General features: G+C 58.0%; 9 protein-coding genes and 1 non-coding gene across 10 annotated transcripts; 5 read left to right on the plus strand and 5 right to left on the minus strand.

Annotated features, from left to right (window-relative positions):
• Positions 1 to 445: 445 nt before the first annotated feature.
• On the plus strand, positions 446 to 2,118 carry B0I36DRAFT_434238 (uncharacterized protein). Its single transcript, XM_046162692.1, has one exon. The coding sequence runs from the start codon at positions 583 to 585 to the stop codon at positions 2,038 to 2,040; it is 1,458 nt and encodes a 485-aa protein (XP_046008075.1). The 5' UTR covers positions 446 to 582; the 3' UTR covers positions 2,041 to 2,118.
• Positions 2,119 to 2,967: 849 nt separating this feature from the next.
• On the plus strand, positions 2,968 to 4,843 carry B0I36DRAFT_162745 (uncharacterized protein). The gene is made up of 3 exons (XM_046148681.1): positions 2,968 to 3,052; positions 3,124 to 3,641; positions 3,813 to 4,843. The coding sequence occupies exons 2-3, from the start codon at positions 3,140 to 3,142 to the stop codon at positions 4,637 to 4,639; spliced, it is 1,329 nt and encodes a 442-aa protein (XP_046008076.1). The 5' UTR covers positions 2,968 to 3,052; positions 3,124 to 3,139; the 3' UTR covers positions 4,640 to 4,843.
• Positions 4,836 to 6,572, minus strand: B0I36DRAFT_250482 (membrane transporter; the record flags this gene model as incomplete). The annotated part of the gene is made up of 4 exons (XM_046150544.1): positions 4,836 to 5,020; positions 5,111 to 5,444; positions 5,515 to 6,391; positions 6,445 to 6,572. 4 exons carry the CDS (start codon positions 6,570 to 6,572, stop codon positions 4,836 to 4,838), a joined length of 1,524 nt encoding a protein of 507 aa, XP_046008077.1.
• A 1,313-nt stretch (positions 6,573 to 7,885) lies between these two features.
• Positions 7,886 to 8,924, minus strand: B0I36DRAFT_331586 (uncharacterized protein). Its single transcript, XM_046154996.1, has one exon. It carries the CDS (start codon positions 8,507 to 8,509, stop codon positions 8,180 to 8,182), a length of 330 nt encoding a protein of 109 aa, XP_046008078.1. The 5' UTR covers positions 8,510 to 8,924; the 3' UTR covers positions 7,886 to 8,179.
• Positions 8,925 to 9,816: 892 nt separating this feature from the next.
• On the plus strand, positions 9,817 to 10,553 carry B0I36DRAFT_331588 (uncharacterized protein). Its single transcript, XM_046154997.1, has one exon. It carries the CDS (start codon positions 9,883 to 9,885, stop codon positions 10,360 to 10,362), a length of 480 nt encoding a protein of 159 aa, XP_046008079.1. The 5' UTR covers positions 9,817 to 9,882; the 3' UTR covers positions 10,363 to 10,553.
• A 1,068-nt stretch (positions 10,554 to 11,621) lies between these two features.
• B0I36DRAFT_331589 (uncharacterized protein) lies at positions 11,622 to 13,622 on the minus strand. Its single transcript, XM_046154998.1, has one exon. It carries the CDS (start codon positions 13,568 to 13,570, stop codon positions 11,849 to 11,851), a length of 1,722 nt encoding a protein of 573 aa, XP_046008080.1. The 5' UTR covers positions 13,571 to 13,622; the 3' UTR covers positions 11,622 to 11,848.
• Positions 13,623 to 15,685: 2,063 nt separating this feature from the next.
• On the plus strand, positions 15,686 to 15,786 carry B0I36DRAFT_t143. The gene has a single exon. It is a non-coding gene; the product is annotated as a tRNA-Val (tRNA).
• Positions 15,787 to 16,249: 463 nt separating this feature from the next.
• Positions 16,250 to 17,987, minus strand: B0I36DRAFT_295173 (exo-polygalacturonase; the record flags this gene model as incomplete). Its single annotated transcript, XM_046151843.1, has 4 exons — positions 16,250 to 16,661; positions 16,773 to 16,830; positions 16,894 to 17,456; positions 17,553 to 17,987. The coding sequence occupies 4 exons, from the start codon at positions 17,985 to 17,987 to the stop codon at positions 16,326 to 16,328; spliced, it is 1,392 nt and encodes a 463-aa protein (XP_046008081.1). The 3' UTR covers positions 16,250 to 16,325.
• A 3,562-nt stretch (positions 17,988 to 21,549) lies between these two features.
• On the plus strand, positions 21,550 to 23,006 carry B0I36DRAFT_415956 (uncharacterized protein; the record flags this gene model as incomplete). The annotated part of the gene is made up of 3 exons (XM_046162059.1): positions 21,550 to 21,921; positions 22,155 to 22,321; positions 22,364 to 23,006. The coding sequence occupies 3 exons, from the start codon at positions 21,550 to 21,552 to the stop codon at positions 22,803 to 22,805; spliced, it is 981 nt and encodes a 326-aa protein (XP_046008082.1). The 3' UTR covers positions 22,806 to 23,006.
• A 202-nt stretch (positions 23,007 to 23,208) lies between these two features.
• On the minus strand, positions 23,209 to 24,839 carry B0I36DRAFT_366477 (putative MFS transporter; the record flags this gene model as incomplete). Its single annotated transcript, XM_046159305.1, has 2 exons — positions 23,209 to 24,441; positions 24,504 to 24,839. 2 exons carry the CDS (start codon positions 24,837 to 24,839, stop codon positions 23,209 to 23,211), a joined length of 1,569 nt encoding a protein of 522 aa, XP_046008083.1.
• Between the last annotated feature and the right edge of the window lie 25 nt (positions 24,840 to 24,864).

Here is a 24,864-nt window from a genome sequence, read left to right on the forward strand (position 1 = left end):
GCTCTTGGTCATCATACAGGAAAAGGGCTCCTGCCAGGCTGCCATATGCAGTAGGCCAGAGATCACGAGCCAGCAACACTATCCCCCTGTGGAGCCATCCAGCGCGTTCAGGCCTGAAGACGTGATGCCTGCTCTGCAACATCCATTGCTCCAGAGGGCACGGCCATTGTTTTGTATCTCCCGAGCATGACCAGGTCGGGACCGTGCCGGCGAGAGGTCGAGGGCTCGTCGCCGAGGCGGCTATGTCTTGCTGGGCTCGGCCCCGCCGACACCCGCATTGAGTGCCTATGAGTCTTGCCCGGGCCAAACAAACTCCCGAACTTAACGGCCGATATACGCCGCAATTTGACGGATGCCTAGACACCTCATATGCTCACATCATGCGATGAAGACGTGATCTGCGACGATATCTTTGACGAGATGTCTCGAATGCAATCCATATAAAGACAGACTGTCTTGAATGCGATTCCAATACAACCAATAGTACGCTTGGCACTTTTATACTTCCGACCACATCAAGCACAAGACTGCAACAACAAATCTAGTCCAGTTTCCAATCTTTCCTTGGATCTGCACCTACCCATGGCTGCCGACGCAAGCCAAAACGGCACTGCCGCCAAGGACAACAACAACAACAACAGCAACAACACCATCCACCACCACCACAACACCATCGCCATCATCGGCGCCGGCCCTGCAGGCCTGACCCTCGGCAACCTGCTGCACAAGCACGCCATCCCCTTCACCATCTTCGAGCGCCGCCCGCGCCCGGCCTCCCTGGACGAGCTGACCAGGCAGCCCTCGGGGTTCCTCGACCTGCACGAAGAGTCCGGCCTCGCGGCGCTGCGGGCCTGCGGCGGCGGCGAGCTGTACGAGCAGTTCCGTGCGGTGACGGGCGAGTGCAGCCAGGCGGACCGCGTGTACGACCACGAGGGCCAGCTGCTGCACGCCAGCGGGAGCGGCGAGGTGGAAGGGTACGGCCAGGGAGGACGAGGGGGAGAGTTTGGCGAGGACCGGCCCGAAGTGTCGCGGGCCTGGCTGACCAAGATCCTGCTCGAGGCGCTCCCAGCCGACACGATCCGCTGGGAGCACAAGCTTTTGAGCGTCTCGGAGGTTGAGAATAGCAGCAGCAGCAGCAATAACAAACTTGTTGCTCTCGACTTCGGCCCAGAGCACGGCAGGCACAGTTTCCCTTTTGTCGTGGGCGCGGACGGCGCGTGGTCCCGCGTGCGCAACCTGCTCACGGACGTGAAACCCGCGTATGCCGGGCAGCAGTACATCTCGGCCACGGCACGGGGCCTATCATCGAGGAACGAGCAACAGCAGGGGCAGGGGCAGGACAGGAGATCAGGCCTCGCGGACCTCGTCGGGACGGGCAGCATGATGGCCCTCGGGCAGCGCAACGGCGTCATCTCGCACCGCAACACCGTCCAGGACACGGCCGTCATGTACATCGTGGTCGACGCGCCCGGACAGGAGGACTGGGCTGAGAGCACGGGTCTGAGCCGGATGACGACCGCGGAGGCGGGAAAGGTGCTGGTCGGCGAGGACGGGGTGTTTGGGAAGTGGGGGGACGCGCTGAAGAGGCTCGTCCTCGCGGGCTGCGAGGATGAGTCTGTCCACGGGATCACGGAAGAAGGCAAGGTCGGCAGCGACAAGACGGGCCAGAAGCTGCTGGACGTCAAGCCCATGTATACCCTGCCCGTGGGTCACCGGTGGGCTCACCATCCCCGGGCGACTGTCATTGGCGACGCGGCGCATCTTATGGGCCCCTGGGCCGGCGAGGGCGTCAACACGGCCATGCAGGATGCGCTCGAGCTCGCCGAGGCGATCGTCGGCGCGGTGCGAGGCAGCGAAGGGCGAGACATCTCAGAGGAGAGCCTGAGCCCGCGTGTGGAGAAGTTTGAGTTGGGCATGTGGGAGAGGGCGGCAGAGAAGGCAGGCGAGTCGGAGCGGAACGGCAAACTCATGTTTGGTAGCGACCATGGTGGAAGAGCCCTGGCCGCAATGTTCAAGAGCTTTGGGCCGCCGCCACAGTAGACAGCGCTGATACCCATGATTTGACAAGGACATTTGGGAGGAAATCTTGACTGGGTCATTTCATTTGATAGACTATTTACCATTGAAATCCAGGATATCCTTAATGTTGATAAGCTTACAGACTTATCCATCCAAAGTTGTTTGACATGTGCATGCGCCAGATTCTTTTGGTGTAGTATCTTACGTTGCCGCATCCGCGCTTATCTGTCAGATGTCCCTACACTCCAATAAGCTTTCGGACAAGTTCCGGTGCCATTGTTCCGTAAACATTGAGACCGATGCCACCAGCAGGATCAAGACATGATATGCTGGGGTCTGCAGAGGACGCGAGATCAACGCGGCGGGTCGTCAACCGACATTTATCTTGGTATTGTTCTAGTATAACATTGCCTCAAGCACCACTCCGGAGTTGGCTGGCAGGGCAGCAGCATATATGCACGAGAACCCCAGCTATGGCGGAGTGAGAAGCATATGCTTAAGCATTGGACAATCGGGCCACATTCGACTAGAAAACAACCGGATACCAAGATTGGAGTATAAATGGCCAAGTGCTGCAGGACGCTGCATGTGCACAGTGCCAAAAGACCAGAAGGGCAGGGGATAGACGGGCCTTGATTGCGGTGGGTGTGAGACTGTGAGACAGCCCGCGCCGTGCAGACCAAGGACAAGTGCGAGAGCGAGTCCGACCTCCGGCGCTAAAGTAATACCGCTTAACCCCGCAGGATACACACAAGTCGGTGCCCATGTTCCACGATCACCCGTGCGGGGATAAGATGCATGCTTACTTATTACCGGCAGCCTGACGCTGCTCGCTGTAAAGCTTGACGTGGTGAGAAAAGTGCAGAACCTCTTGACATTTCTTCCTCCTTGTCTCCGAGGAGTCGTACTCGAGACACCGCCCTGGAATTATCACGATTGCTCAGAAGCTAGTTGTACGACATAGCAAGGTGGCTTGTCTTAGTTCCTCAGCTATCTCCAATACTCAAGCCACCCGCCGTCACGCATCGACACCGTTGGTCCCCGAAGCGTCCTAGCAGCCACAGGAGCCAATTAGGAATACCTCGCTCATCACTGACAGGAAAGAAATCAACAACAAAAAATGGTCTCAGACGCCGCAGTCCGCACCTCGGTCGCGAATCTCGTCACCTCCCGACCCCTGGTGGCCGTCTTCTTCGCCGGCGCCACGGGCATCGGGCACTACACCCTGCGCGAGCTGGCGCGGGCCACGGCCGACCACCCCGGAGCCAAGGGGTTCCGCGCGTACGTCGTCGCCCGCCGGGAGAATGTCGCGCGGGAGGTGATTGCCGAGTGCGGCGCCTTGATCCGGGACGGGGTCAGTGACGTGGCGGTCGTGGACGATGTCACCGGCGGTGGTGGTGGTGGTGGTGACGGTGTCGAAGGCGATGCGGGAGCGGGAAGCAAGGCCACGGCCGAGTTTGTGTTTGTCCAGACGAGCGACCTCTCGCTGATGGGCGAGGTCGATCGTGTGTGCGCCCGCATCACCGAGCTCGAGACTGCTCGTGCCGGACGTGCTGGTGACGTCGCGAGGATCGACTATTTGCTCTTCACACAGGGGTGTGTGGTCTATCAGCCGCGAAAAGGTGCGTTTTTGCTGTGGTGCTTCTCTGACATCGTTGTTCCAGCTTTTCTATTCTGATGCTCTGACTGGCACGATTGTGCGATGGCATACGCGACCAGAGTAGTCACTCCATGCTCATCTCACCCAGCACAGAGGTTGATGTCAAGCTAACATTGTCCTACGCGTGCGACAGACACGGAAGAAGGCCTCGACTTCACCATGAGCATTCTGTACTACTCGCGCATGCGCGCCCTCACGCAGCTCCTCCCGCTCCTACTTGCAGCCTCTAGATCCTCCTCATCCGCCTCTAGCTCGTCGCCCCCAGCCGAGCAGCAGCCCGACAACCACGCAACCGTAGTCTCCGTCTTCGCCGCCGGCACCGAAGACACCCTCCACGCGGAAAACCTCGCCCTCGACAACCCCGTCTCCGATTACACCTACAACACAGCGCGCTCGCACATGAACTACATGCACACCCTGTTCTTTGAACAGCTCGCGCGGGATCCTCCTGAGCCGGGGAGGCCCACGCCCACTGGCAGCGGCAAGGGCCTGACCCTCGTGCACGTCTTCCCCGGGCTGGTCAACGGCCCGGGGTTCCAGAGCTCAGAGATGCCGTCCTGGTTCCGCGTGCTGTGGTCCTGGGTCGTCGTCCCCTTGCTGGGATGGGCGGCGTTCACCAAGGCCGAGGTGTGTGGGCGGCGGATCTTGAGCTTGACGGATGCGCAGCGGTATCCCCCTTCTTCTTCTTCCTCTTCTTCCTCGTCTCCACCCACTGGTTCCAATGCGGCTGGCGGGGGAAGTGTCGAGGAAGGTGTGGTCAGAAGCACGACCGGCGAGACCGGCCCGGGCGGTGGGACGTATGCGCTCGGCTCGAGCATTGACGACACGTTCAACTCGGCCAAGTACGCCGGCCTGGACCGCGCGGCCATGAGGGAGGCCGTGTGGCGGCACACGATGGACGCGTTTGACACTATTGCCGCGGGCAAGGTCTTCACGGGGGCTAAACAGGCGGCGCAGTGATACTGTGCACGAAGACGGAATTTGTTGCTTTGTGCGGGATGATACTGCGTAGGAAATGGCAACAAAAATAGGCTCTTCATTGCTGCTGCAGCTGGAATGAAGTCCAAAAAGGTAATGCCCTGGCTGCGCCAGAGATATGCATCCGTATGTATCTGCGCTGTATCTGTGTGTGTATATGCAAAGCGAAAGTGAAATCCTAGTAGCTCTGTCCACCAATGTATCGTCCCGGCAGGAGACAGATGAATATTGTGCTGATGAAGGCGCTGCTGCCGGCAAGGTACAGCACGCCGTTCTGGCTGACGGCCAGTACACGCGCGCCCGCGAGCGGCGCAATGATGGAGAAGACTCGGCCCCAGAACGAGGCGGCGCCACATGCAGTGCCTGTTTTCCCTTATGTCAGTATCGAGTCACCACACAGCGCCCGGAAATAGGAGATGGAGAGAGAGAGAGAGAGAGAAAACAAGAACACACCTCGAATGGGAGCCGGGAAGAACTCTGGCGTCATGCCGTACAGGATCGCGTTGAACATGGACTGGAAGCAGTACACCAGCCCGCTGATGCCAATGTAGCTGGGCGCGTTGGTCACCGTGGTGAAGGTGAAGAGCATGGCGCCAAACAGCGCCGACGAGGCGATCATGGACAGGCGGCGCCACTTGTAGATGGTCGTGCCCGCGAGAACGCCGGGAATGCCAAACAGCTTGATGTAGATGTACGACAGGTACGTCCACTGCAGACCAAGCCCGAGTTGGGCACCCTTGCTGCGAAGAATATAGGGCAGAAACGCGCCCGAAATGGAGAACGCGAACTAGACACACACACAGCAGTGTCAGCATTGATGTGACAGACAACCGGCGGCAACGAGACGATATACTCACATAGTCAAACATGTAGATGATGAAGACGCAGATGGTCAGCCACGCCATGACGGGGCTGTCGAAGAGCACGCGTAGGCGGACGAGCTCAAACTTGACCTTTTGCCATAGCGACAGATTCTTCTGCTTCTCGCCAGAGCCGAGCACGATGCGGCCGTCGCTCTCGGTGCCGCTGACGGACGCGTCGTCCTCGGTCAAACTGGTGAAGCTCTCAAGAGTCACGTTGCAGGGCACCTTGTTGAAGTTGGCAATGTACTCGAGCACCTCGACAGCCTTGGCGTCGTTGCCGCGGAAGAGGAGGAACTTGGGCGACTCTTTGAACTTGAAGAGGAAGAAGCGGGCGATGAAGGCGGTGATGGTGATGCCGCCGAGGGTGAACATGGTGTAGCGCCAGCCCCAGTTGTCGGCCTTGGCGCAGCACGGCTCGCCAGGCAGGGTGGTGTTGCAGGACTTGAGATTTGGGGCGCACGAGTGCCAGGGGATGAAGGCGTAGGAAATGGCGGAGCAGACGATGACACCGAGGGGCTGGAAGACGGACAGCGTCGGGAGCAGCCAGCGCTTGTTGCGAGGCAGCAGCTCGAGGCAGATGGTGGTGTCGATGGGGACGTTGCCGCCGATGCCAATGCCCACAAAGGCGGCGAGGACCAGGACGCCGTTGTAGGTGTCGGGCGCGCCGAGGCAGATGCCAAACACACTGGCGATGAGGACGGTGAAGTTGAATGCCCAGTAGCGGCCGATGATGTCCGTCACGATGCCCCAGAAGAGAGCGCCAGCAGTAAGACCGGCGTTGAAGGCAGTGCTGAGGTTGCCCGCTTCGATGTCACCAAAGCCAAACTCCTGCTTGATGGAGGCGAGGATGAGGCCGAAGGCCTGCGCCCAGCTGTGAAGAGCCGTGAGCATGTGGAGTGATTTGCAGGAGCAGCAGAGACTCACAGCAGATCCAGAAAGTAGCCAAAGCCACAGAGGAAAAACACCATCCACTGGTAGCGGCCCATCCCTTGCTGGGCGAGCTCGCGATTGACAACCAGAGCCTTCTTCTCGTACAAGGTGAGCCCCTCCATCTCTGGGTCGACAGGCCGGGTACCGGTCGAGTCGATGAGGCCATCCTCGAGGGAGGAGCCGCGGCCAACCTCGCCCTCTGTGGGTGACTTTGTCGAGTCGGCCATTGTGCGTGTCTGGTGTCGCCGGCAGTGTTGGCTGGCGAGAGCGATCCTTTGGTGACACGGGGCCTGGAGACAAGCAGCAAGTGGCAGCCGGTGCCTGGGAGGGACCAGGAACGCGACTGATTGTTTAATAGGACGAACGCAGTCGCGACAGGTGGAATTATGCCGGGCCTGGATTGTTGCTTGATGTGATGTGAAACCCCTGGGCGCTGGTTGCCTGAGCCGCCATGTCTTATCTTTTCCCACCTCGTGCTTTCCCCCACGAGCTCTCTGTGTGTGCCAGCTCGGCTCTGTGTGACTAGCGAGCAGCACTGCTTATTGGACTACGTCACGACTTGGGAGAGGGCCCGGGCTGTCACTGTTCGGAACACAGGCGATCGCGCGAACAAGGTTCCGATAGGGCGACGCCAGAAGCAGCCGGATGCAGCGCGAGCCCTGGCTAGTGAGGGGTCGCGCCTGCTGCCAAGGGTCGCTGTCAATGCCCTGTGCTGGTCCTCACCGGTCGCCGCCGGGGGGTTTGCTCCTGAGATCCCTTGTCTTGTCATGAGGCACAGGAAGATGCTCTTTTGTCTGCAGGGCATTTGTCTCTAGGAACAAGTCGAGGCTCCGTCTCTGTGCGGTGGTCGCTTGTCTTGGTCTGGATCGGAGTGGGATCCTCGGGGTCTGGTTTGGATCGGCGGGCTCAGGGTCCTTGGGGTCTTTTGGTGCCTCGTGGCTTGTTGTCTAGGGCTCGAGACAGCGGATGAAAAAGTCAGCCATTTGACGTGGCTGGGTATGCTGGAGGATGGGAGAATCGAATGGCAGGCGAGATCTGCGGAATGGGATGGGTGGGCAGACGCAGATCTGGAGCTACTGCAGCCCACCCCACGATCGGGTGGAGCATGGCGCTGCTTATTTCTGGAGCCGTAGCACGAATGGTGAGTAATAGCTGGAGGGCGCCAGTCGCTGTCTGCCGGGAGAATCGGCTCGGGTGGTTTGGGCTACCATCTCACCCGTGTGTGTGTGTCGCTTGCTGGTGCCACTGTTGGAACCTGTTTGCTGTCTCGAGATCTCCTGTCCCCGCCTCTCCAAACCAGCAAACCTGGTGGCCTGAGGCATTACGTGAGGGTTGGGCTGCCAAGCTTAGTCATCACCCCACACGCCTTCAGGATGTTGCTGCATCGACCCCGCTGCTCAGTGTAAACAAATCCTCTGTGACGCCATCGCGATTGGGAGCCGGACTGCACCTCTTACAAGCGGATCAGGCAGGCCATGTCGACCACCATGAAGTTCGTCGATCTCTAGCTCTCTGCGCAGCTCGAGGCTGATGGGCGGGCGTCGGCCTTCCCCCCCAACAACATCGCCAGGTACATCAGGCAGCCTCTCCACCGTCATCGTCCCGTACACACTCGTGGCCGCCGTCCGCAGAGAAAAGAAGCAGGCACTCGTCCGAGGGTAGACAGCCATTGGCCTTTTTTGCTTCTACTTTGCCTGGTCTAGATGAATGGAACTCATGGAAGGGTACATCATATTCGGTCAACATGCAACAGTCTCCCGTTCAGCTCGACATCTTCTCTTGTGTATCTGCCGGGGGCAAGTGTGTTTGCATTCCCCACGTACTTCTCTGTCTCTGCTCTTCTCTGCGGCTCTTTGTCTTTCTCTGACTTTCCCTTATCTCTCTCTCTCTCTCTTTCTCTCTCTCTGCCCAGTTGGCCCTTGATTCCCCTGGCCCCCGCACTTCCTAAGAGAGTCCATCCATTTCGCCCGTGCTCGCTTGATCTGGCTGAATCCGAATAAAGAAAACGGGGAACACTCAAAGGAGAAAAAACAAACAGCAAAGCGGGTCTGCTCTTCATCTAATCCGCTGTCACAAAAGAAAAACAACATATCAGAAAACGACCTGCGCGTAAAACACGCCGTCCCTGAGCGCGGCCGCCGTGGCGGCGCACTGCATCGGGATGCACTTCAGCGTGAGCTCCTTGCGCGTGCGCAGGGGCATAAAGGCAAAGTCCCCCTGCGGCTGAGGCTGGTCTGCTGCTTGATGCTGATGCTGCGGCTTCTGCTGCCTTGCATTTGCGGCCGTGTTGTCCTTATTCTTACTCTCGTTCTTGCTCTTGTCCCCTCCTTGCTTTTTGGCCTTCTGAGCGGCGGCCGCATGGCCATTTTGCGGCTCCTCGTGCCGGGCGCCCCGCGGCGGCGGCGGCGGCGGCAGCGGCGGTGATGATGGTGTATTCAGGTCATCATTACTACTACTCTCGTGGAGGAGTGGTGAGAGCGCGGGGGGAGGCAGGTCCGGCGCGTTCCACTGGTACGCGGTGCACAGCGCGGGCGGCCACTCGGAGGACTCGAGGTATCGCTCGGTCGTGGTGCGCTTGGTCTTGTCTTTGCACCTGCTTGAGGACTGCCCAGCAGTCCTGCGCGGCTTGGAGGAAGAAGAGGAAGCGGAACAAGAAGAACAGGAAGAAGAGGACCATGAAGATGAAGATGAAGAAGAAGGTGGTGACAGGCCGAGCTGCAGCTGCTCCTGCTCCTCAAAAGTCCGCTTGGTCACCGCGGCCACCAGGTCCAGCATCGCGAGCTGTCTCTCGGCGAGGATGCTGTCCACTTCCGCATGGCTCTTCTCCTGCTCCTGTACAGGCCCAGCGCTGGTCGTGGCGGAGGCGGTGAGGTAGTTTTCGTCTCGTCGTTGTCGTGGCGAGCAAGAGTTGCTGGCCAGAGGCGGCAGGACCGAGCGGTACTGGCCGATCATCGTGTCGTCTTGGTGTTGTGGCTCGCGTTCCACCTGTGCGGCCTGCTCTTTCGCACCGTTGCGCACCGCCACCGAGATCTGGCGGTGCTGCTGCTGGGCGGCCTGGCGCGTGATGATGGGTAGCATCGTCGCGTCCAGGAACAAGTCGTTGAAGTTGTGGATGCGGAAGCCGTCGACGTCGCGGTCCAGACGGCGGGCGAGCTGCAACAAGGCGGTGGCGTCGATGCTCTGGAAGGCTGGGGGTGTTGGAATCGCTGATGATGGGGAGCAGTTGTTGGAGTAGACCAAGGAGGGGGGGAGGGAAGAGTATGATGATGATGATAATAATGTCGAGTCGTCCGAAGACTTGGCCAGGAAGGAAGGGTCGATGTCGGGGACGGAGGTCATGCAGATCTGCATGCAGTGAATATACACACACACCTGCTGGAACGTATCCAATATGTCGCCTTCTTCTTCTTCTTCTTCTCCATCTCCATCTCCATGAGCGCCACCAGCCTGCCTCTCCTTGTGCGCAGCAATAAGCCCCTGAAACCAAGTCCGCCACACACCAAGGCACTCGAGCAGCCGGGCCTGGTCTGCCAGATGCTGCGTGGCGTCGAGCCTCTGGCCCACCGAGATGGGCCAGTACCGGCTCAGCAGCCAGCACTCGAGCGTGCCGTGGAAGGCATTCCACTTGGGCCGCAGCAGCTTGATGGTGTTGTCGTACCGCCCCGGCACGGGCAACTCGGGGGGCAGGTTGAACCGGGGCAGCAGCGCCGCGTTGTGCTCGGGAGTCTGGGCTGCCCCGCGGCCGGTGGAGGGAGGCGTCCACAGGCCGCCGAGGACGTTGGCCGCGGCGAAGCGCACGCAGACGGCCTCGGTGTTGCACAGGCTGCGGCTGTCGCCGTACAGCGGGTGCAGGCCGTACCGGAACGCCCCGTCGCTCCGCATCTCGGGCGGCGCGACGACATGCGGCCGTAGCATCGTCATGCCGGCCCCGATGATGGCGTTGCGCGAGGCAAAGTTGCCCTGCAGCAGCTCCAGCACCGCGAAGCACATGGTCCCATAGGCAATGTCCCGCGGCGACATGCTGGGAAGGGCGTCCCGGAAGGACCTCAGGGCCCGGGCATAGTTGCCCACCGCCGAGAAGAGGTGCTTGGTGCTCCGGCTGCTGCCAGGAGGCGAAGAAGAGGAAGAAAAAGAGGAAGAGGAGGAAGAAGAAGGAGAGGCAGGAGAAGACCCCTGAGACCCCGAGAGAAACTCCTCGGGCTGGCTGAGCGGGCGAAACCCTGCAGACCGCACCGCTCCGTCGCCCTGCGAGGACCTGCTGAGGTCGCGGATCGAGAGGCAGACGTACCTGTAAAAGTCCTTCTGCACGCTCTCGCGGGCCAGCATGTGCGCAAAGAAGTTGCTGCGCGTCATGCCCACGGGGTCCAGCGTCGCAAACGCCGCGTGCACAATCGCCCGCGCGCTGTCCTCGGCCGTCCACAGGTGTGTCGTCAGCCTCATCAAAGAGGCCTGGCCCGTCTGGGACATGGGAATGATGCACTGGGGCACGCGGGCGGTGCCGGACTTGGACGAGGACTTGGGCTTGCACGAGGATGAAGCTGCCCTGGGCCCTGTCGGCAGCAGCACGCGCTGCATGGCCTGCTGCTGGGCGGCCGGTGCTGCCTTTTTCCGCTTCCCGGCTCGGGCTTGCGGATACTCGCAGTGCAGAAGCAGGCGCTGGCATGCCGAGCAGCTGGGCTGGGCCTCGTCGCACCGGACGTGGCGCTTCTTGCAGGTGAAGCACCCGGCTCGAGACTTCGTGAGGTAGGTCCGCCCTGTCAGGGACTGGGGCTGAGCCGGATGCTGATTCATGCCCGCAGCCATCGTGGATATGGTGGTGGAATGCGATAGAGGGAGAGAGTGTGTGGTGATGGTGGCTGGACGGCCATGTAGTCAAATCCGGGATTCTTGCCGAGGCCAAACTCTCAATAGGCAAACTGCTACGAGACTGGGAAAGGCACCTCGGGCTTGCCGTTTTGGGACGTCGTCGACGGCCGAGTCAAAGATTGTGTCGTTACTTGAGCCCTAGATAAGCACTGTTGGAAGCTCTGGTGCCCAAGAATCAGAAGGTGAGGACGGACAAAAAGTATCCAAAGGGCCGGTTCATCAGAGTCCGTCGTGTGAATAAGCGGGCGAGCAGCTCGGATCCCTGCTGCTGCTCATGCACGTCGTATATGGCCCAACTGGGACTAGTGGCATGAATGAATAGTTCTCGAGTAGGCTACTCAGTGCTTTGCAGGCTTGAACATGGGCATGATTGGCCACGAGTCATTGTTCTCCCTTAGACCCTGGATCGGGCCGGGGATTGGGCAGGGGGCCCAGACAGCTTCGCGGGGTGCAGACTGCCCAGGTGTCCAGGGGGCCAGTGACCCAGAGGTCCTATAGTTGCCGACTTGCGGGAATGCCGTCATGTCTATGTTCAGGCTTCATCCTTGGCTGCAGGGACCCCAGTGCCCTCGATCCTCTTGGCAACCTCGTTGATCTTGCCCCAGTTGTAGTCCTCGGCCCCATACACTCTCTGCTTCCTCAAAACCGCGACGCACCCTTTGTCGCCCGCATTCTCAGCACTCTCCACAAGGGCCGCCAGTCCAGCACTATCCCACGGCCGACACCCGAATATCTGCTCCCTCCGCCTCAGCCGCCACGCCGCAACATCGGCATTCATGGGCTTCCTACGATCCGCATAGTCCGACGGCAAGACCGGATACACATCCTCCAGTGCCTCGCCGGGCTCGATCCCCGTGCGCGCCAGGTCGGGCAGGAAGTCGGCGAGCGTCTCTGGCGGGTCGTTGACCGGGTCGAACGGCTCGAGCACCCAAGCCCGTTTCTGCCACGAAGGCAGGCCCGCGACGGCCAGGGGCACGGTGATGTAACCCGTGTTGCTGGAGGACATGATGAAGGCGTGATCGTCCGAGCTGACGGGCAGCCGGCGCGGTGCGACCGTGTAGAACTTGATTCGCGGGTCGAGTATGGTGCGGAGGAAGCGCACTGTTCTGCGGATGTCCGCCTCGTCCTCGTCTCTACTGTGCTCTCCGTTGTGCCGAGGCTCGAGTTGCAGTGCTGCTACTGCTGCTTCCAAGTGCTCGCTGCCATTGGTGCCGTTGTTCGCCTCTGACTGGGACAAGATGCCCAGCAGGTCCCTCGCAGCGGGCACCAGCCGCTCGTCCTCGTCCTCCCCCAGCACGCCGTGCATCCACTCCCGCGTGTCCCTGCTCATCACATCTGCGAACCGCAGCACCCACCCTTTCCCACTGTCGATCCCGTGCGCGAGCCACACCTTGACGAGCACGTGCAGCGGACCCGGCCTGCCCTCTTTGATCTTGTTGATGACGCCGCTGGCGAGCTCCGACTGTCGCTGCGTCTGCTCGTCTGCGGAGGCGGCATACATCGCCGCCAGCTCCTCGAGCTGGTGCGTGGCGATGAGGGCGTCGGCTTTCTCCAGGGCGCCTGGCGTGCTCATGGCAGGAAGGGGTTTGAACACGAGCAGGTCGAGCTCGATGTAGTCGCGCGTCACAGCCGTGATGTAGCTCTTATCTGGCAGCGGGAGGATCTCGTCAATAACGCCCTCGACTGCGCGCGGGACCCACGAGATGAGAGCTTGGTTTGGGGTTTGGTGGTCGTCGGTGCCAGTCTCGGTTGCTGCTGCTGCAGCTGCTGCATGAGTAATCCTGAGCTTTCCCCCGTCCATGACAAGCGGGACGACATCGCCCGCCGCAAGCACCAGCAGGGAAAACATCCAGATGACGTCCTCGACGGTGTCGACGCTGCCCCGGAAGACGAGCGGGATACTCGACGTGTTGAGCGCGATGGACATGAGATCGCCCTTGAAGGAGCAGCCAAACGAGAGGATGCTCACGAGGTGCTGCATGGCCGAGCAGTCGGGACTCGTGTCGGGCAGGCGCCGCTGGATGCGGTACCAGAGGTGCCACAGCCCAGAAGCCGGGGGGGCCCACGGGTCCAGGTCCCCATAATCCAGGCGCACATCGCTGTCGAGCATCAGCTCCTCTGGCGTGGGGTCCTGTTGTTGAAGCGAGCAGATGTAAAGGGCAAGGTAGTGGATGAAGCGGAACTCGAAGCTCAGGATCTTGTCGGTGCTCTGCTCTCCGTCATTGGCCGCCGTGGTGGTGGCTCGGCCGTTCATGTGCTGTGGGATTGCAGTCTCCTGTCCAGGGCCGAAGCATAAGAAGAGCGGGTTGTTTATCTTGCCGTGCGGCACGACTCTCGACTCATGTGCGCACCAGGCCCGCGAGAACCACCGCGCCCGTAGCACTTTGGTGACGAATCGTCTCCCAGCTGCCCGGAGCCGAGCGACGGGGAACTCGGTCCCCTCATGAATCTCGCCCCCCGAGATGGCGGCCGACATGCTCTGGCACCACTCAGCCTCCCACCTAGGGAAACACTCGGCAATGAACTCGCGCTTTGCCGCGCCCTCGAGGTCGTGGTCCTTGACGTGGTCGCACATGTCCTGATAGATGTTCTTGTAGGCCAGCGCGGCCAGGACCTCGTCGCCCGCCTCGAGCTCCACGTCCTCGAGGACGATCACGACGCGCCGCGCGGCCCGGTAGATCATGTCCATGGCTCCGACGTGTGTGATCTTGTCGTCCTCGTCGGCCTGGTTGATGCACAGCTTGTCCAGCCATACTGCGCAGCTGGTCCCGGTGGTTGCTGCTGCTGCTGCTGCTGTCTCGCCAGTACTCTCCTGCCCTCCGGCAGCCTCAGCCTGAACCTGAGCTTGAGCCTGGGCAATACGCACCACCTCGTCGACCATGTGCTGCGATATCTCCCACCCATCAGCGATAGGGTCGGCGGCGGCAGGCAGGACCCATGATGGATAGTGCCAGCAGTAGCTGACGACGATGAACGAGTCGACTTCTCTAGGCGATGGCGTTGCAGCAGCACCAGCGGCGGTAGGGAGGATCATGCGCAGCTTGAGCTGCTTGATGGCCCCCTGCTTGTGATGGAAGTGCCTGGCGACATCCGGGTTCAGCTCCTCCAGCCGTGCGCATATCGCGTCTGCCTCGGCCCGCCGCCTCTCGAGCAGCTCGCTCGCCGTGAAGAGGAGCTTCCTGGTGTTATCTGCAGGGAGCCGGACCAAGGTGTGGCCGAGTGGGGCGAGGGTCGTGTTATTGCACCGCTGGACGTATTCGTCCTCGTATTCCATGGTGAGCGCTGAGCTTAGACTCTCTGAGAATAGGATGAAGCTAGCGCGGAGTTCACTGCTAAAAGTTGTCGAGTAAGGTTGGAAGCAAGAGACCGGGCGCCGCTACTTGATGGTGCCTAAAGAGTGCCTTACTAGAGGCAGCCAGGTGCGGCTGAACGTGTTGCCCCTCGTCGCGGGCACTTGACCCCTGTCATGCATAACACCTATGCTAGAAGGCTCATGAACGGCTACCGCAGCGGAAGTTGCCATTGTTTTTATTGCCGTGAACGAACAATGTCCCGGACGCACGGGAAACCTCATGTTAGACAACTAGAGACATTGTCGCGCCTTTCAAGCTTGAGCAAGGGCAGACACTGTTGTTCATTCAAGCCGAGCAACACCAGATTAACACATTCTGCATGTTTCAAGCCACTCCCGATGGAGCCTAGATATAGGTCAGCAGTAAACTCAGAGTGCATATGTTGTTCAGGGAGGGTCACTCATATACACCCGGATGAGCGGCCAATTCTGCTCGCTGGACGCAGCACACGGCGAATCTGCCGCAAGTGGCGTTGAAATCGTTCGTGCGGTATCATAATTCACAAATAATGGCGAGTACACGCGTCCTCGGTTTGCGTTCCTTGGGAGCACTTGGTCAAACCGGCTCGGGTTTTACACGCGTAGACGACATCGTGCTGCATCGGTAGCAAGAAGCAAGTCCACAGCTCGCACGATGTCGTTATGGACGGTGATCCAATGAGAGCCACAAATACGACAGCATACCGAAGTGCTCCTCGGCCCTGAGACCTTGCCTTCCTACTCACAAGACCAACTGATAAGCATCGGCGTAAGCATATAGCGCGCCGAGTCCAGCTTCAGGCCCGGTACAGAACAGAATCAGCCTCCCGGACCGCCGTCATCGCCGCCGCCCCTCAACACACCGAGTCCACCGTGTGGACCCGTGGACCCGCGCCAGCAAGATGCCCACTCACGATGAAAGAAAATTCTCAAGCGTCGATGGTGCTCTTGCTTCGGCAAGGCAGCGCAGTCATTTTCAAATAAGCAACACTCCCTTTCATCCAATCAGAAACGAGCAATCTTCCTTGTTCGTTCATCGGTCCGTTGGTGTAGTTGGTTATCACGTCAGTCTAACATGGCTCCCCATCGTGGGTTCAAGGGATCACTGAAGGTCTGCGGTTCAAGTCCGTGACGGATCATCTCCAGTCTCAGTCTTTTTGCTTGCACGCAATCTAGAAACAGGGGGCTCACTGCTTTTGGATTTTGGAGGAACTCTTGTACCTCAAACCAATGGGAAGACTCGACTTGCATCTGGGTCAGACTGACAAGCTTTCAATGCAGATATCGAACATTGATCGAACCAGGCTTTTGTGCATCCCACCTTAATGGTCACAGCATGAATAGTAACCATGTAAGATTTGGCGGAGGCTGAAGTCGAATAATCAGGGGAGGCAACCTTGAAAACAGAGGGGACGCCGGCATTTGAAGCTCTCATAACAAATGTTGAACTTATTGGTAGTCATACAGTTTTGCAAAATGGGAGTCGAGCCAGAACCACGACCTGATGCCAGGCTGCGAGAACGGCACTGTGTCACGGGATGGATCCGCCTCGAGGTAGTTGACACGGTTATCATTACTACATTATCGGTCCTTGAGCATCACCTGCTGTCTAGGCAGCCTCGGACCGCATCCATTTGCCCTCCCTTCAACGTACCCATCATTTCGAAGGGATCAACGCTCAGTGCCATGGCTGCACCGTGGTAGTGGCCGCCGGCACAGTGCACTTGTCCGCGAGCGCGGCCTTGGCCTCGGTCGAGTTGTACGGCACGCAGGGCACGCCCAGCCCGCCCTTGATGCCGTCGCAGATGATGACGGGCTCCTTGTTGCCACAGGGCGTCTCGATCTGGAAGTTCTTGAACTGGATGTTCTCGCACACGGCGTCGGGGCTGCTGCTGCAGGTCAGCCGCGCCACGGCCCGCCCATACTTGCCCGACGTGTACCCGGTGAAGTTCTCGAACAGGATGTTGGTGAGGTTCATCTTGGACGGGTACTGCGCGCAGACGTCCGTGGGGATCTGTTGTGCGGTGTGGTGTTAGTTTTGTGGGTGGTGGTGAGTTGGAGGTTCAGGATGAACTGGGATCGCGAGATCTTAATTCCAAACACCTCCAAGGGTCTTAAAACTCACGTTAAAGTAGCACGAGTCCACGTAACTAGCGTACTCATTGGCCGCTTGCCAAAAATTGCTTGAAAAACCAGTTCGTTAGCCCAAGATCCTCAAGATATCACTTTGGGAGCGTCGGTCCTACCGGAAAGTCACATTGTTGATGTAACCATAGCCGACGTGCTCGCCGGCCCACGTCTTGAGCCTGGCGCCGTGCTGGCCATTGAGCAACCAGACGTTCTCAATAACAACGTCCTCGACAAACGACTTCTCGCCCTCGTACTGGCCGAGCGAGCCGATTGACTGGCCGTGCGTGCCGTTGCAGTACATGGTGTCGACGTGAACGTTGGACGCGTTGGACTTGGGACTGAAGCAGTCGTCGCCAATGTCGACCCAGACCTGCTTGACGCGGAGGTTCTCAATGTTGAGGCTGTCAAACATGTCGGTGTTCTTGGGCAGGGCGCTGGCGTTGTTGCTGTGGGCGGTGACCATGACGTTCTCAAACTCAATGTTCTTGGAGGTGACGACAAAGTTGGTCCAGCACGGGCTATTCTTCTGGTGGATGCCCTTGATTGAGATGTCGGTGGCGTTCTCGACGTACATGAGGATGGGGCGGAGGTAGCTGTTGCTGGGGTCAAGGATCTCGAGTCCGGCAAACTCATTGTACCAGCGCTGCCCATTACCATTGAGGATACCATCGCCGTAGATCTGTCGGAAGGCGTGTCAATAATGGGATGTTCTCGCACGGGGGAGGGGGGGTTGTGTGGCGCGCAAGCGGCATCACATCGGGTCGACTCAACGAACCTTGATCTGGGATCCTCCCCATTTCCAGAACATAATTGAGTTTTGGAAGGGATGATGAAAGGCATTGGCTTGCCAGTAGGAGGTGTCGTTGGTGAAGAGAATCTCTCCCTGGAGGTCGACATGAATGTCATTGAGGAACGTCAAGTCGAGCGGCTTGCCAATGACGTAGAGCTTGTTCTTCTCGAGCCTCAAGGTGCCACCGTTATTGGCGTTCTTGATGCCCTGCAGGAACTCGTCTGCGACATCATCGAGGTCGTCCTTGGAAGACCTAATGGTGACGACCTTGCGGTGGCAGTCGGGCTTGGGCGACCGGTAGGGGTGCTTCTCCCTGAACTCGACAACGTCCCGTGGCACGCCGGCGGGCAGCACGACATTGCTCGACAAGATGGCGTCAGCAAGGACCGCGAGAGGGAGGAGAAGTTGGGAGAAGTGCATCTTGACCGAGTGAGTGGCACAGGCAGAGGAAAGAGTTGCTGCTGAGGAGCAGAGGGTAGGATCTGAAAAGATGCACAAGGCTGCCCCAAATTTAAATGCAACACTGGATCACTTCCCGGCCGTCATCCCATCATCTCTCCAGCCGATACCCGAACAAACAGCTCTGCATTCCACCTATCACGTCGTATGCACGTTTCTCCCCCAGCTGCCAACCTGCGCCTAGCCCGGCATTGCCACAGGGCGCGTACCCCTGGCCCGAGTATGCATGACATGGCAAGACAAGCAAGTCTGGGCAGTTCTCGGCATAGCGCTTCAGGGCCTAGTTTTACCCGGCACTTGTGCACGCCCCCGAACTGGGGTTGCGAGGGGCCTGTCGCCGCCTGATTTGTGGAATTCGCTGCCCGCTATTTTTCCGCGAGATTGGCTCCGCGTTTACCCCAGGTCCTGCAGTTGGGGTCTCCAGCTTTTTTGCTCCTCGTTATTGCGGAGGCGGGTTTGCGGAGGTCGTGCCGTGTAATCCGCGCAATGTCGGGTCGTGCTCGTTAGAGAAAGGGCCACAATTGGTGTCAAGTGACAGGCGTGGGCTGGGACCTACAGTGGAGGCTGAACAGACCGTGAGACGGGTCGACCACGCCGGAACGTAGTGCAGCCGGTTGCCGTGAGGTCGCTGACATGGTTTGGTGCCAGGACCAACGTGACAGAGTAAAGACGCTCTAGGGCAGGGGTGTTCATGTCCCGGGGCTACCTGTCCGATCTCGGCCATGAATGCATGCATAATTTGTGCGTCTTGCCAGCATGGCGAAACATAATTTTGGGGTCGACTCGGGGGTTTCCCTGGTATTTCGCAGAATCGCCGTCCTGTGATGACCTCCACTGCTCTGCAGAAGCCGCTATCTGACTACAAGACCTGCTTGCGATTGCTGGAGTCGAAATAGGCACTTAACGTCAATCTTGTACACAGCGAATAATTATATCAAACAATCAAGGATTGAGATGCTGGGCTGGCTCTTGCAATCTCGCTTGACGTATATTGCATACCTCTGCCAGTAACCTATTCTCTGAAGGAGGACAAACATGACCGCAAAAGTAATGGGACAGAATTCCGTCTTCACAGGGCTACGGTCGAGTTTCATGTGTCATCCTCAACAGCCCAGCCGTTTGTTTCGCGTCAGAGCTGTGAGCTTTGCAAATCGGCGGGCGGCACAGCCCCAAAACGGCCCCGATGGTGCGCATGCAATACGAATCCCAGTTCTGCACTGGAGCACAGGGCTGCTCGTTTCATGATGCAGCGGCTGATGACGTGGCACGAGATACACAGGCCGTTCGGCGGACGGGCAACCCATATATTCTCAGCACGAAGATATCAAAGCTCTTGATGTCGGACAATTCTGGTACATCCCACGCTAGCCTCTTCTTCTAATTGGTCGGTGCGCAAACCAGCATGATGGCTATAAAGCAAGGTGCATGAATCGACAAATGAAACCAAGTGATCTCATTACAGCGATCACACTAACTTGTAAAGGAAAGCCTAAGATCGGGGCTTGCGGCTAGTCAACAACATTGGATGCCACACCTCGCCATACACGCACATTCGTCGAAAAGCATGCCGGTCTGCGTGGCGAGTGTCCAGCCGGGTACCCCACGCAGTGCGGATGCACGCTTCATAGCGCACAAACTTGTGCACTCCAGAGTCCAAAAGCATGCAGACGACCGATGATGTGGCTCAGCCTCAAGGATACCAACCCACATATCAGTCGTGGCTGACTCCACAGGCAAGTGCCCAAGGGCTTCAAGGTCTAGCCGTCTCTATTAAGAAAGCTCTCTCCACCACGACATCACATAACAAGGAAATTTATGTGCAGAAACTTTCGGTGCGATCCGTCCCACTGATGATGAGCGCAAAGTTAGCCTGCACAGGGTCTGCCACGTTTTCTGGCTACAATGGACGGCACCGTAGGGACTCCCTTTAGTAACCCCACCAGGGGACATCCGTGGAGCTTCAGCTCGCAGTTCGTGGTTTTCGAAGAACGTGGTACTACATTTCTGTTTATTTAACCAACTCGGGGTTTCAAAACCGTTGAGGCCGTGGTTGTGTTTTGTGCTGTCTAGTGTTAGACTCAACCAGAGCATTGCCAATTGGACCCGTCGATAGTGAGCCTTGGCAGATTTCGATGAGGAGGATATTATTGTCTCTAACACTAAGAAGCACCCAGCTCCCCTTGCCCAAAGCACATGACCGATAACCGTTTTGCAGCTGCGATCATTACTGATAGTCATCCAAGATCTTCATCAGGTGGGCCCCAATTCAAGTTTGTGGCGCCAGTCCGGATCCGCGGATTGGTTGTTCCAGACAGACTAATAGGCTAGTATAGGTTATCGAGTTAACCCAGGCTGGAACGCGCACATGTACCGCCCAAGGCCTGACTGCTAGGCACACGCGTGCTCTTCCCGCTTGAACATCAAACAAACCCCATCTCGACCAGATGCAGGGCTTAGTGTGCTAGTTCTACAGTGGAACAAAGACGCCACCATGCAAGCTGAGAAGAAGTCGCTTCAGAAGTTGATCTCATCTGGTTAGGCGCAGCCAGCGGATTGCCCGATGGCGTGGCATCTGGATCAGTCGAAAATCTCCACATAGGCCTCCGGACATCACTAAGAGGTCACTTTCCCCTCAGCTTACATTTAGGCGGGACTGTGTAGTGTAGCAACGCCACGAAAACACATAGTCCTGTCATCCTAGCTCTTTCGTGTGTTAGCTACGAAAGTGAAAACCTAGATGAACACGTTACTATGAAACACGAGTTTCCTTCTGCAACAGGCTTGTGACCTGCCATGAAAGGCTAATGCAGAAAGATTCAAGCTTGCGCAGCCTGGAAGCGACGACTAAGGAGTGGTGGAAAGACAGAATCAATGTCTAGAAGGGCGCTATGCCGTTAGGGGATAAAGATTAAGAGCTCACCCCTCTTTCAGGCGGAGACGAGACTCTCCCGCAATGTGGAATTGTGCTACTGGATGGTTGGAAGATGCGCCGAACTTTAGTGTACCAGCCCTTCAGCCAACCGACTTTATGCACGTACTGTAGTGTGCCCGCGTGTACTTTCCAACAAACTCCTGTCCAGCCTCTGCCTATGCTTGTAGAATGCTTTGCGGTCCTTGTCACATAGACAGCCATCTTACATGGCGTACTTTACTGGCTGTGCCACCAATAGTGCGCAATTACTCGAAGCGGCCTGGTCTGGGCTTCCCGCAGCTGGCCACGGATGCCCGCAGCATCTGAGCTAAGTTCTAGGCCCGAAGCCGGTCCACCACTACGGAAGACCAGAACCGGGTCAGCACTTCGTTAGCGTGACCTGCACACATCAACAACGCCAAAGGTTACTTTCGTTTTGGAGACGACCAACGCCGCCATGCCGAAGAATATTTCTATCCCAAGTAAACCGCACGCCGTAATAACCGGCCGTGTGCAGCATTATGAAAGCTTTGACTGTCTCATTGTACCTAACGAACTTCTTCATCATTTCCAAATATTGCCACCGCACAATCTCCACCGCCTGCCAGCACAATGCTTTTGAACACAATGCCCTTCTGTGGCTGGTTGATTGTTCTTCTCACCTTGCTAGTCAATCCGCTATCTGCAAAGAGCTGCAATGGCGTGGGAGCTATCATCGCAGCCGCTGTCTCACCTCTTCTGGAAGCCCAATCTTTCTGCTCCAGAAACTTTCCACTGGCTACATTGACAGTTGTCAGCCAGGCGAAGATCAGCACTCAGACTTCCACTGTAGCAACTACAACAATCACTGTGCCGTCGACGACCACCTCAACCAGCACCTTCCTGACAACGAGCACACAGGTCACAACGACAACGACCACTACGGTTGTCACAGTGACTGTGGGCACATATACTGCCACCTCTCCGACAAATACCAACCCAGTGGTGAGTGCCAGTCCTTTGATTTCCTATCAATGTCGCTGTGCGGGTGAGTGATCGACAGCGAGGCTAAGCTCTTCGCAGAAACGCTCCCATACCCAAGAAGCAGATGGAGAAGGAACCCTGGCAGCCCGAGCTACAAACCCCAAAGCGGCTGCGCTAGCCTCACTGACTACTGCTGCGCGAGCCTTCGCATCGTCCATCTGTGCTTGTATCCAGGTGCAAAAGACCGTCACTAGCACCACCACGCCTCCCCCAGCTGTCCTCGACATCACAGCATCGACAACAACCAGTTCCACAACAACGTCAATCACAGTGACGACAAGCCTGACAATTACCACGACCACCTCAACAACGACCTCGATCAGTACGGATCCAACCTCGACGGTTACAGTGGCAATCCCAAGTAAGCATACGGAACATTGCTACCCTGCTTCGCATTCTTTAGCAAGACACTAACGACGTTGGCTTTGTTTTACACAGCTGATCGCGTTCCATGTAACCCTTACGGCAACGATTGTTCTCCCAATTGTCGATGCGATCCCATCGACGACCAAGGCACATCTAACTACTGTGTGTCTATTCAAGACTTCGATGCAAAAACCAGCCCGTTTCCGAACGTCAACTGCGCTTATTTGTGCACTTCAGACCAAGATTGCGCACCTGGCTATATCTGTGATCACGATATTGGTATCGTTGGTTATTGTTCGAAGCCCGGCACTCAGCATTATTGCATCCAGGCTTATGGCTGCACATCGACCCAGCTTATGCAAGTTAATTCTCGGCGCGCAAGGGATTTGCGACTCGCGGCCTTTGGTAATGCTGGCACCCTTGCGCCAAGAGCCAGGAAGGTCCAGGCTGCACGGGCAAAGTGGCACGGGTTGGATTGAGTCTTGTTGGCACGAGCAGCCCAAGCGGAGGTTTTCTCTGACCCCGGGGCGCAATTTGAGCTTTGTGGAGGCAAATACCATGGCATAGTTTAGCATCCTTCCGCACAAAGAGGACCTGTGGATTTGGGCAGAGAAGCTGACCATCATGAACCCAAAGGCGAGATCAAGTCACCCAGCGTGTAAAAAAGCCAATATCAAGCAAGTGTTGAGTTTGATAGGTTTCCTGTTACCAGTCCCATTGCATTCTTGGCATTGGCAACTCGGTTTCTTGGGTCCGGAATGCTACGACCATGAATAGCATGCGGTATGCGCAACTTGCTGTCCAAAGGGCGATGGTCGAAGACGCTCTCCTGCCTATGAGGCAGCGCAATGTTTCTATGAATGCTTTTTCTTTTTCTTTTTTTCAATCCGAGGACGTCCCAGGCCTCACCTCAGAGGCGGCGGGAACGACTGCGGCAGCTTGTTGCCTCTGCATCGTCCGCATCACCTCGGCCGCCTCCGCAGCATATTTGCACTTCATCCTGAGAGTCCCGCCATACTTGTGCATGATGAAGGGAAATGGCATACACGCCAGCGTCAAGAAGGCGGGGATGGACGTGGCCCAGTGAATGCCAAGGTTCTGGTACATGGCCGGCGTGAAGAGGGGGAAAACAGCACCCAGGATGGACCGGAGGATGGCTGCGGCGGCGAGCACCGACGCGGCATAGACGGTGTATGAGTCCATGAGATAGTTCGTGATCGGGAGCATGACGAGGACGCAGCCGAGCCCGAACGGTGCAGACAGGACGATGCAGACGGCCCAGTGGATGCTGGGAAAGTTGGTCCAGGCGAAGCCGAACATGCCCACGGGCAGAGCGACGGCGCCAATGATGGCTGGTGGCAAGCGCGACTCTGGAGTTGCCGTCTTTGCGACCGAAAGTCTCATGTAGCGGGTGTTGTTGTCAAATACAACATATGCGAGCCCGGCGATGATGCCGACGAGCATGCCCAGGAAGGAAAGGCCGCTGGTGGCCTCGCTCCAGCCCCTGCCCTGGCTAAAGACGATGGGCATCGCGCCCATGAACAGGTAGACGGTGCCAAAGATGATGGCAACGTAGATACATGCCACCAGCACAATCGGCTCTAGGAAGAGGAAGACCCACGGGCGCACCAGAGCCTTCTGGAAAACCTCGGACGGGGTTTTCTTGGCTTGGCCCTTCTCCAGAACACTGATGTAGTGCTGGCCGTCCTGAGTCGCCAGGTGCGTGGCTTTGCGTGCCAACAGCACGGGCCCATACGTCTCGGGCACGAAGATGGCACCAAAGACGCCGTTGACGCCGATCGCGATACAGCAGACCCCGTAGACCCAACGCCATCCCGCGTTCGCCGAGATCAAGCCACCAAGAATCGGACCAAGCGTCGTCCCCACAAACGGAGCGACGCCATAGAGGGTCATGGCCAGGCCGCGCTGAGCAGGAAGGAACATGTCGGCGATGGCACCGCCAGAATTGACGAGCGGCGACGCGCCGAAGATGCCTGCAAGTAAGCGCAGCACAGATAGTGTCGCGATGTTCTTGCTACCGGCCGAGCCTCCAAAGAATGCTATCATGCCTATGTGGGCAACAATCCACTGGATCCGCCGCCCATACAGCTCAGACTTTGTGACTAGTCAGCGCCTGGACGTGAGAAAAACTGCTCCTAATCAGGAATGCCACGTACCACTGGGCCCCAAAATGCCGGCCCGATAGCGAAGCCGAGGACGAAGAGGGAGATGATGAGCGTGAATTCTATGCGGCTGACGTCGAGATCGCGAATGAGGCCCTGAAAGGAGGAAGATGGCGCTGAGGAGGCGAAAGTCACGACAAAGACGGACATGGCCACAACAGCGGTGATGAACCATTTGCGGCTTTGCGACCAGTTCATGGGGTTGCTGGGGTCGTCCTTCTGGAATTCGACGACAAAGGGATCTTGTTCCGTCCCACTCCCAATGTAGGTATGCGTCTTTTCGACATCGCTGGCGATCGTTGGTGCTTCGCTGTCACTGTGTTTTGACATGGTGAAATCGGGCAGCTGGTCCTCT

Source organism: Microdochium trichocladiopsis (assembly GCF_020744255.1).
Source record: "Microdochium trichocladiopsis strain MPI-CAGE-CH-0230 chromosome Unknown B0I36scaffold_9, whole genome shotgun sequence".
Classification (NCBI taxonomy): domain Eukaryota; kingdom Fungi; phylum Ascomycota; class Sordariomycetes; order Xylariales; family Microdochiaceae; genus Microdochium; species Microdochium trichocladiopsis.